A 12,235-nucleotide genomic window follows, 5' to 3' on the forward strand; every position below is an offset into this window, starting at 1 on the left:
ACAGCATTTATCATACTTAATACATTGTTCTAGTTGGATATATAACGATAAATTCAGTTCTGAAGTCGCAGAGAATAGTTATCTCATGCATTTTGGAAGAGATATAGTAACTTTTTGTGAAATATAAAGGATCACATTGTTAAATCTAAATTCAAACTTTGACCCAATTGCTTTCGATTTTTTCCAAAATTTTGAAATTATATTGACTTGAAAAAGTTTACTTCTTACCGGTATCTCCCTTTTGTCCTGTTGGTCCTGTAATTCAAAGCACAGTGGATTTTAAGATGTGAAATGTAATAAAAAGCAATCAATTTGAGTTAATATATAGTTCTGGTTATGCATTAAATACCGAGTATATATTTGCACTGAAGATGTTCGAGTAAAGGTTTCATTCATAGCTTGCAGCAATATTAACACTATAAAGCTAGGACAAATAAGAAGATACGTTTGACCATAGTGTGTTTTCTTTTATAATGATACAAACTTGACTAATTTTATTTCTCACCAGTATCTCCTTTCATTCCTGTAATTGAAAATACAGGTGATTCTATAAAATGTAACATAACCAAATCAGCAATTATTTGAAATTAAAACATCGAATGCATAATAATTCATGTAATGCCACTATGCAGTTGAACATTATAAATTAAATAACTATTTAAGTTCAGCTCTGATGTTGCTTAAAATATCTCTCTCGTACAGGAAATATAGTCACTACTGAATCATAATGTTAATTTAAAATTAATCTTTGCTCCAATAGTGTTTCAATCTATTTAAGGAATGACTGTAATATTTTTTCTGTCTATGAAGAAATAACATCAAAAATGTGGTGCACACTGAATAACCCGCGTAGCGCGTTATTTTAAAGTGTGCACCACATTTTTTATGTTATTTCGAATAGACAGAAAAATATTACAGTCATTTCTTATAATTTAATTCTAAATTCCATTTTAAACCGGAGTAAACCATGAAAAAACGTTGATGACGTCACGGTCACATGACAAAATTATGTCTATGAGCTGATAAACAAAACAACGTCAGCCAATCAGAAGACGCGTTACATCCAAAATTAAATTATTCTTTAATAATAGAAACTTAAGTAATTTGGTTTTTACCTTTATCTCCCTTATCTCCTGTCTCTCCTATTGTTCCTGTAATTGAAAATACAGTTGATTTTGATCTGTGGTATGAAGCAAACAGTAATCGTTGTCAGTTAAAAGAACATTGTTCTGACTATACATTTAATACCAATTACATTTTCACAATTACAATGATTGATTAAAGGATCCACTAACAGCTTAATGAAGTTAATATTGAACAGGGTTTCACATTCAGCTTCAAGCATTGATAACTATATTTGCAAATGATTCACCTTTTTAAATGGAAATATTTCCTTTTATGTGATACACACATAGTATAAAAGCAAGGGACTTAAGACTCATTCATACAAATCATTAATGTATACGGATTGCATCCCGACAAAAAGATTATCTCATTGAGGAAATTGAATTATATTAACGTTAGTTTAAACAGTATAGTCTTGATCAGCTAAAAAGTGATCTGCAACATTTTGTTTACTGATTCACTCTAGCAAAGTATTTAATTATCGTGTTCGAAATATCAAAATGATATAAACTTTGAATATATTAACTTTAGTTTGAACAGTATAGTCCTGATCAGCTAAAAAGTGTTCCGCAACTTTTTTTTTATTAATGCATTCTAGCAAAGTATTTAATCATCTTGTTCTAAATATCAAAATGATATAAACTTTGATATGTTAATTCTTATCAATATTTATCCTATCTCTTTTTATTCCTATTGTAAATTCTTTTGCAGAGATTTAAGGAATACAGATTTTTCCAATACAAATACAAATGAAACTTAAAAGGATGATATATGTCTACATTGATTGAGGTTCATGGAAAACAAAGAATTAAAGTATTGTATATATTGTGATAAGGATTACCAGTTGAATATCACTATGGCATGGTGATATGAACAATGATATTGCCATTTGGTCCGAATACACAGTTATTTCGTAGTGCATTTCTTTTAGACAATAAATGAAAATAAAAAAAAATCCAACCTGCGCTTTCTCAATAATATTTTTGCAGTGTGTTGTACTACTTTTTTGGACAAATTGTATCAAAATTATAGAAAACTTCATCGACTCTAACTCAAAATATAGACAATTTCATGTTAACGGGGTCTTGAAATCTTTTGACAGCTTCCAAAGTGCTAATTTTTAACCTTTTTCAGCAGAACCAAATCAATACTTTACTTTAAAATTCATGACCCAAATTTTTTTACAGACTAATGTCATCCCCCTACGTGCTATTCGAGGCATAAAACATGAAGAAATACATTTGGAAGAGGTATAAAACAAATGGTAAGTAACACACTGTCCACACTAGGGACTATATTTGTGGACAACGAAAATCAACGGACGATAACTGTGTTCCCGGACCATTTAAGTGTGATAAAAAATTTTTAAAATGGATGAAGAATCAGAGGCTTTTTTACTGTATATTTTTTCTTTTTTTTTAATCAAAATCTAATATTGATCGTCGTTATTGAAACCTTGTTTTTTTAGGAAAATGTCTGATAAGAAATTAAGTTGACAAGTAAAATATTTATAAAATACAAAGGATGGAAAAGAGGATATGTTTTACATTGGTGTGCTAAATTGTTCAATAATATCAAATTGACTAATATTATTTCTCACCAGGATCTCCTTTCATTCCTGTAATTGAAAACACAGTCGATTTTGAATTATGTAGGATAACAAAGTCAACATTCATGATAAATTTTAAATAAATTTACCAAAAGGATTCTTTTTCCAGACAAATGAAGATAAACATTCGAATAATTCAGTCCTGACCAGCTAAATAATGCTCTGATTTTCTTTTTGTCTTGATGCCCGTAAGACTAATGGTTAAATCATCAATATAATCTATCTTAAAGCAGTCCGTCTTAATAGATTTTTCATTTATATTAAGCTTCGCTTCTGTTGGTTTTGATATAAAATATAATGAGGTTTGTTGTTATATAAATCCTTTTTAGAAACTTATGTGATAACAAATTAATTCGACAAGTTATTTGGTTAATAAAGCAAGGACAAATAAGAAGGTACGTTTGACAAAAGTGTTCTTTCTTTTATAATGATACACACTTGACTAATTTTATTTCTCACCAGTATCTCCTTTCATTCCTGTAATTGAAAATACAGGCTATTCTATCATATGTAACATAACAAAATCAGCAATTATTTGAAATTTAAACATCGAATGCATGATAACTCATGTAATATTATGATACTAAACCCCTAACGGGAGGGATTGTACTTGATTTTCATATGATGAAGACATAATCTTTCAATCAGTTTAATTGAGGTCTGGAGCTGGCATGTCACTAACTGCTAGTAATCCTTTGTTCATTTATGTATCATTGTCATATTACTTAGTTTCTTTTGTTACCTATTTTGACATCTGACTCGGACTTCTTTTAAACTTAGTTTTACTGTGCGTATTGCTATGTGTTTTTTAATTCTACATTGACTACAAGTTTAGGGGAGGGTTGAGATCTCACAAAACATGTTTAACCCCGCCGAATTTGTGCGCCTGTCCCCAGTCAGGAGCCTCTGGCCTTTGTTAGTCTAGTATATTTTTTAATTGTAGTTCATTTATATGTTTTGGAGTTTAGTGTGCTGTCCATTTTCACTGAACTAGCGCACAGGTTTAGTTAGGGGCCAGCTGGGGACCACCTCCGGGTGCGCGATTTTTTCGTTGCATTGAAGATCTTTTTTTGGCCTTCGGCTGTTGTCTGCTCTTTGATCGGGTTGTTGTCTCTTTGAAAATATTCCCCATTTCCATTCTCAATGTTAATGCTACTCTGCAGTTGAACATTATAAATTGAATAACGATTTAAGTTCAGCTCTGACGTCGCTTAGAATATCTTTCTCATACAGGAAATATAGTCACTACTGAATCATACTGTTAGTTTAAAATTAATCTTTACTCCAACATGTGTTACAATCTTTTCTTTAATAATAGAAACTTGAGTAATTTAGTTTTTACCTGTATTTCCCTTATCTCCCTTCGGTCCTGTTGTTCCTGTAATTGAAAATACAGTTGATTTTAATATGTGGTTGGTAGCTAACAGTAATCTTTATCAGTTAAAAGAACATTGTTCTGGCTTTACATTAAATACCAATTACATTTTCACAATTAAGATGATCGAATAAAGGTTCCACTAACAGCTTAATGAAGTTAATATTTAACAGGGTTTCACATTCAGCTTCAAGAATTGATAACTATATTTGCAAATAATTCACCTTTTTAAATGGAAATTTAACCGTTTATGTGATACACACATAGTATAAAAGCAAGGGACTTAAGACTCATTTATACAAATCATTAATGCAACTTGACCAAAAGAGTATCTCATTGATGAAATTGAATATATTAACGTTAGTTTGAACAGTATAGTCCTGATCAGCTAAAAAGTGTTCTGCAACATTTTTTTCTGATGCACTCTAGCAAAGTATTAAATGGTCTTGTTCTAAATATCAAAATGATAAAAATTTTGATATGTTAATTCTTATCAATATTTATCTTGTTTCTTTTTATTCCTAGTGTAAATTTTTTTGCAGAGATTTAAGGAATACAGATTTTTCCAGTACAAAAACAAATGAAACTTTAAAGGATGATATATGTCTACCAGTTGAATTTCACTATGGCATGGTGATATGAACAATGCTATTGACATTTAAGTGTGATAAAACTTTTTTTAAATGAATAAAGAATCAGAAACTTTTTTACTGTATATTTATTCTTTTTTTTCTTATCAAAATCTAATATTGATCGTCGTTATAGAAACCTTTTTTTAGAAAATGTATGATAAGAAATTATGTTGGCAAGTAAAATGTTTAAAAAAAAAAACAAAGGAAGGATAAGAAGATATGTTTTACATTGGTGTGTTAAGTTGTTAAATAATATCAACTTGACTAATATTATTTCTCACGAGGATCTTATTTCATTGCTGTAATTGAAAACACAGTCGATTTTAAATTATGTAGGATAACAACGTCAACATTTATATATAAATTTAAGATAAATTTACCAAAAAAATCTTTTTCCAAACAAATGAAGATAAACATTCGAACAATTCAGTCCTGACCAGCTTAATAATGCTCTGATTTTCTTTTTATCTTGATGCCCGTAAGACTTATTGTGAAATCATCAATATAAACTATCTTAAAGCAATCCGTCTTAATAGATTTTTCTTTTATATTAAGATTCGCTTCTGTTGGTTTTGATATACAATATAATGAGTTTTGTTGTTATATAAATCCTTTTTTGAAAAAAAAGCGATAACAAATTAATTCGACAAGTTATTTGGTAAATAAAGCAAGGACAAATAAGAAGATATGTTTGACCATAGTGTTCTTTCTTTTATAATGATACAAACTTGACTAATTTCTTTTCTCACCAGTATCTCCTTTCATTCCTGTAATTGAAAATACAGGCGATTCTATCATATGTAACATAACAAAATCAGCAATTATTTGAAATTAAAACATCGAATGCATAATAACTCATGTAATATTATGATACTAAACCCCTAACGGGAGGGATTGTACTTGATTTTCATATGATGAAGACATAATCTTTCAATCAGTTTAATTGAGGTCTGGAGCTGGCACGTCAGTAACTGCTAGTAATCCTTTGTTCATTTATGTATCATTGTCATTTTGCTTAGTTTCTTTTGTTACCTATTTTGACATCGGACTCGGACTTCTTTTAAACTGAGTTTTACTGTGCGTATTGCTATTTGTTTCTTTATTCTACATTGGCTATAGGTATAGGGGGGGGGGTTGAGATCTCACAAAACGTGTTTAACCCCACCGCATTTTTGCGCCTGTCCCAAGTCAGGAGCCTCTGGCCTTTGTTAGTCTAGTATGTTTTTTAATTTTAGTTCATTTATATGTTTTGGAGTTTAGTGTGACGTCCATTTTCACTGAACTAGCACACAATTTTAGTTAGGGGCCAGCTGGGGACCACCTCCGGGTGCGGGATTTTCTCGTTGCATTGAAGACCTAATGTTGGTCTTCGGCTGTTGTCTTCTCTTTGGTCGGGTTGTTGTCTCTTTGACATATTCCCCATTTCCATTCTCAATTTTAATGCTACTCTGCAGTTGAACATTATAAATGAAATAACGATTTAAGTTCAGCTCTGACGTCGCTAAGAATATCTCTCTCATACAGGAAATATAGTCACTACTGAATCATACTGCTAATTTAAAATAATCTTTGCTCCAACATGTGTTAGAATCTTTTCTTTAATAATAGAAACTTGAGTAATTTAATTTTTACCTGTATCTCCCTTATCTCCCTTCGGTCCTGTTGTTCCTGCAATTGAAAATACAGTTGATTTTAATATGTGGTAGGTAGCAAAAAGTAATCTTTATCAGGTAAAAGAACATTGTTCTGGCTATACATTAAATACCAATTACATTTTCACAATTAAGATGATCGATTAAAGGTTCCACTAACAGCTTAATGAAGTTAATATTTAACAGGGTTTCACATTCAGCTTCAAGCATTGATAATTATTTTTGCAAATGATTCACCCTTTTAAATGGAAATTTAACCTTTTATGTGGTACACACATAATATAAAAGCAAGGGACTTAAGACTCCTTTATACAAATCATTAATGTATACGGATTGCAACTTGACAAAATGAGTATCTCATTGAGGAAATTGAATATATTAACGTTAGTTTGAACAGTATAGTCCTGATCAGCTCAAAAGTGATCTGCAACATTTCTTTACTGATGCACTCTAGCAAAGTATTTAATTATCTTGTTCTAAATATCAAAATGATAAAAACTTTGAATATATTAACTTTAGTTTAAACAGTAAAGTCCCGATCAGCTAAAATGTGTTCCGTAACATTTTTTTATTTATGCATTCTAGCAAAGTATTAAATGATCTTGTTCTAAATATCAAAATGATAAAGATTTTGATATGTTAATTCTTATCAATATTTATCTTGTTTCTTTTTATTCCTAGTGTAAATTCTTTTGCAGAGATTTAAGGAATACAGATTTTTCCAGTACAAAAACAAATGAAACTTTAAAGGATTATATATGTCTACCAGTTGAATTTCACTATGGCATGGTGATTTGAACAATGCTATTGACATTTAAGTGTGATAAAACTTTTTTTAAATGAATAAAGAATCAGAAGCTTTTTTACTATATATTTTTTCTTTTTTTTTTCTTATTAAAATCTAATATTGATCGTCGTTATTGAAACCTTTTTTAAGAAAATGTCTGATAAGATATTAAGTTGGCAAGTAAATGTTTAAAACAAAACAAAGGAAGGATAAGAAGATATGTTTTACATTCGTGTGTTAATTTGTTAAATTATGTCAACTTGACTAATATTATTTCTCAGGAGGATCTCATTTCATTGCTGTAATTGAAAACACAGTCGATTTTAAATTATGTAGGATAACAAAGTCAACATTTATATATAAATGTTAGATAAATTTACCCCAAAAATTCTTTTTTCCAAACAAATGAAGATAAACATTCGAACAATTTAGTCCTGACCAGCTAAATAATGCTCTGATTTTCTTTTTGTCTTGATGCCCGTAAGACTTATTGTGAAATCATCAATATAAACTATCTTAAAGCAGTCCATCTTAATAGATTTTTCATTTATATTAAGCTTCGCTTCTGTTGGTTTTGATATAAAATATAATGAGGTTTGTTCTTATATAAATCCTTTTAAGAAAAATGTGTGATAACAAATTAATTCGACAAGTTATTTGGTTAATAAAGCAAGGACAAATAAGAAGATATGTTTGACCATAGTGTTCTTTCTTTTATAATGATACAAACTTGACTAATTTTTTCTCTCACCAGTATCTCCTTTCATTCCTGTAATTGAAAATACTGGCGATTCTATCATATGTAACATGACAAAATCAGCAATTATTTGAAATTAAAACATCGAATGCATTATAACTCATGCAATATTATGATATCAAACCCCTAACAGGAGGGATTGTACTTGATTTTCATATGCTGAAGACATAATCTTTCAATCAGTTTAATTGAGGTCTGGAGCTGGCATGTCAGTAACTGCTAGTAATCCTTTGTTCATTTATGTATCATTGTCATTTTGCTTAGTTTCTTTTGTTACCTATTTTGACATCGGACTCAGACTTCTTTTAAACTGAGTTTTACTGTGCTTATTGCTATGTGTTTCTTTATTCTACATTATCTATAGGTAAAGGAGTTGAGATCTCACAAAACATGTTTAACCCCAACGCATTTTTGCGCCTGTCCCAAGTCAAGAGCCTCTGGCCTTTGTTAGTCTAGTATGTTTTTTAATTTTAGTACATTTATATGTTTTGGAGTTTAGTGTGACGTCCATTTTCACTGAACTAGCACACAATTTTAGTTAGGAGCCAGCTGGGAACCACCTCCGTGTGCGGGATTTTCTCGTTGCATTGAAGACCTATTGTTGGCCTTCGGCGTTGTCTGCTCTTTGGTCGGGTTGTTGTCTCTGACATATTCCCCATTTCCATTCTCAATTTTAATGCTACTCTGCAGTTGAACATTATAAATTGAATAACGATTTAAGTTCAGCTCTGACGTCGCTTAGGATATCTCTCTCATACAGGAAATATAGTCACTACTGAATCATACTGTTAATTTAAAATTAATCTTTGCTCCAACATGTGTTAGAATCTTTTCTTTAATAATAGAAACTTGAGTAATTTAGTTTTTACCTGTATCTCCCTTATCTCCCTTCGGTCCTGTTGTTCCTGTAATTGAAAATACAGTTGATTTTAATATGTAGTAGGTAGCAAACAGTAATCTTTATCAGGTAAAAGAACATTGTTCTGGCTATTCATTAATATCCAATTACATTTTCACAATTAAGATGATCGATTAAAGGTTCCACTAACAGCTTCATGAAGTTAATATTGAACAGGGTTTCACATTCAGCTTCAAGCATTGATAACTATATTTGCAAATGATTCACCTTTTTAAATGGAAATTTAACCGTTTATGTGATACACACATAGTATAAAAGCACCGGACTTAAGACTCATTTATACAAATCATTAATATATACGGATTGCAACTTGACAAAAAGAGTATCTCATTGATGAAATTGAATATATTAACGTTAGTTTGAACAGTATAGTCCTGATCAGCTAAAAAGTGTTCTGCAACATTTTTTTCTGATGCACTCTAGCAAAGTATTTAATTATCATGTTCTAAATATCAAAATGATAAAAACTTTCAATATATTAACTTTAGTTTGAACAGTATAGTCCCGATCAGCTAAAATGTGTTCCGTAACATTTTTTTATTTATGCATTCTAGCAAAGTATTAAATGATCTTGTTCTAAATATCAAAATGATAAAGATTTTGATATGTTAATTCTTATCAATATTTATCTTGTTTCTTTTTATTCCTAGTGTAAATTCTTTTGCAGAGATTTAAGGAATACAGATTTTTCCAGTACAAAAACAAATAAAACTTTAAAGGATTATATATGTCTACCAGTTGAATTTCACTATGGCATGGTGATATGAACAATGCTATTGACAATTAAGTGTGATAAAACGTTTTTTAAATGAATAAAGAATCAGAAGCTTTTTTACTATATATTTTTTCTTTTTTTTTCTTATCAAAATCTAATATTGATCGTCGTTATTGAAACCTTTTTTTAGAAAATATCTGATAAGAAATTAAGTTGGCAAGTAAAATGTTTAAAAAAACAAAGGAAGGGTAAGAAGATATGTTTTACATTAATGTGTTAAGTGGTTAAATAATATCAACTTGACTAATATTATTTCTCACAAGGATCTCATTTCATTGCTGTAATTGAAAACACAGTCGATTTTAAATTATGTAGGATAACAAAGTCAACATTTATATATAAATTTTAAATAAATTTACCAAAAAAATTCTTTTTCCAATCAAATGAAGATAAACATTCGAACAATTCAGTCCTGACCAGCTAAATAATGCTCTGATTTTCTTTTTATCTTGATGCCCGTAAGACTTATTGTGAAATCATCAATATAGACTATCTTAAAGCAGTCCTTCTTAATAGATTTTTCATCTATATTAAGCTTCGCTTCTGTTGGTTTTGATATAAAATATAATGAGGTTTGTTGTTATATAAATCCTTTTTAGAAAAATGTGTGATAACAAATTAATTCGAAAAGTTATTTGGTTAATAAAGCAAGAACAAATAAGAAGATATGTTTGTCCATTGTGTTCTTTCTTTTATAATGATACAAACTTGACTAATCTTATTTCTCACCAGTATCTCCTTTTATACCTGTAATTGAAAATATAGGCGATTCTATCATATGTAACATAACAAAATCAGCAATTATTTGAAATTAAAACATCGAATGCATTATAACTCATGTAATATTATGATACTAAACCACTAACGGGAGGGATTGTACTTGATTTTCATATGATGAAGACATAATCCTTCAATCAGTTTAATTGAGGTCTGGAGCTGGCATGTCAGTAACTGCTAGTAATCCTTTGTTCATTTATGTATCATTGTCATTTTGCTTAGTTTCTTTTGTTACCTATTTTGACATAGGACTCAGACTCCTTTTAAACTGAGTTTTACTGTGCGTATTGCTATGTGTTTCTTTATTCTACATTGGCTATAGGTATTGTGGGGGGTTGGGGGGGGATGAGATCTCACGAAACATGTTTAACCCCGCCGCATTTTTGCGCCTGTCCAAAGTCAGGAGCCTCTGGCCTTTGTTAGTCTAGTAAGTTTTTTAATTTAAGTTCATTTATATGTTTTGGAGTTTAGTGTGACGTCCATTTTCACTGAACTAGCACACAATTTTAGCTAGGGGCAGCTGGGGACCACCTCCGGGTGCGGGATTTTCTCGTTGCATTGAAGACCTATTGGTGGCCTTCGGCTGTTGTCTGCTCTTTGGTCGGGTTGTTGTCTCTTTGACATATTCCCCATTTCCATTCTCAATTTTAATGCTACTCTGCAGTTGAACATTATAAAGTAAATAACAGTTTAAGTTCAGCTCTGACGTCGCTTAGAATATCTCTCTCATACAGGAAATATTGTCACTACTGAATCATATTGTTAATTTAAAATTAATCTTTGCTCCAACATGTGTTAGGATCTTTTCTTTAATAATAGAAACTTGAGTAATTTAATTTTTACCTGTATCTCCCTTATCTCCCTTCGGTCCTGTTGTTCCCGTAATTGAAAATACAGTTGATTTTAATATGTGGAAGGTAGCAAACAGTAATCGTTATCAGTTAAAAGAACATTGTTCTGGCTATACATTAAATACCAATTACATTTTCACAATTAAGATGATCGATTAAAGGTTCCACTAACAGCTTAATGAAGTTAATATTGAACAGGGTTTCACATTCAGCTTCAAGCATTGATAACTATATTTGCAAATGATTCACCTTTTTAAATGGAAATTTAACCGTTTATGTGATGCACACATAGTATAAAAGCAACGGACTTAAGACTCATTTATACAAATCATTAATGTATACGGATTGCAACTTGACAAAAAGAGTATCTCATTGAGGAAATTGAATATATTAACGTTAGTTTGAACAGTCTAGTCCTGATGAGCTAAAAAGTGTTCTGCAACATTTTTTTACTGCTGCACTCTAGCAAAGTATTTAATTATCTTGTTCTAAAATCAAAATGATAAAAACTTTCAATATAATAACTTTAGTTTAAACAGTATAGTCCCGATCAGCTAAAATGCGTTCCGTAACATTTTTTTATTTATGCATTCTAGCAAAGTATTTAATGATCTTGTTCTAAATATCAAAATGATAAAAATTTTGATATGTTAATTCTTATCAATATTTATCTTGTTTCTTTTTATTCCTAGTGTAAATTCTTTTGCAGAGATTTAAGGAATACAGATTTTTCCAGTACAAAAACAAATGAAACTTAAAAAGATGATATACGTCTACCAGTTAAATTTCACTATGGCATGGAGATATGAACAATGCTATTGACATTGAAGTGTGATAAAAAAAAAAAAAAATTAATGAATGAAGAATCAGAAGCTTTTTTACTGTATATTTTTTCTTTTTTTTTTTTTTTTGAAATCAAAATCTAATATTGATCGTAGTTATAGAAACCTTTTCTTAGAAAATGTTTAAAAAAAAC

General features: G+C 30.0%; 1 protein-coding gene across 1 annotated transcript in view; it reads right to left on the minus strand.

Moving 5' to 3' along the window:
* The window catches only part of LOC127715941 (collagen alpha-2(I) chain-like), a 100,858-nt gene that overhangs the window by 72,983 nt on the left and 15,640 nt on the right, over nucleotides 1-12,235 (minus strand). The window contains exons 8-14 of the mRNA XM_052222048.1: nucleotides 8,807-8,842; nucleotides 6,374-6,409; nucleotides 4,077-4,112; nucleotides 3,194-3,211; nucleotides 1,116-1,151; nucleotides 506-547; nucleotides 229-255 (exon numbers count right to left, since the gene is read on the minus strand). Of these exons, the coding sequence (XP_052078008.1) occupies nucleotides 229-255; nucleotides 506-547; nucleotides 1,116-1,151; nucleotides 3,194-3,211; nucleotides 4,077-4,112; nucleotides 6,374-6,409; nucleotides 8,807-8,842 (231 nt within the window). The remainder of the gene's footprint in view (nucleotides 1-228; nucleotides 256-505; nucleotides 548-1,115; nucleotides 1,152-3,193; nucleotides 3,212-4,076; nucleotides 4,113-6,373; nucleotides 6,410-8,806; nucleotides 8,843-12,235) is intronic.

The sequence above is a fragment of the Mytilus californianus genome, unplaced genomic scaffold, assembly GCF_021869535.1.
Source record: "Mytilus californianus isolate M0D057914Y unplaced genomic scaffold, xbMytCali1.0.p SCAF_9, whole genome shotgun sequence".
NCBI classification, from domain to species: Eukaryota; Metazoa; Mollusca; class Bivalvia; order Mytilida; family Mytilidae; genus Mytilus; species Mytilus californianus.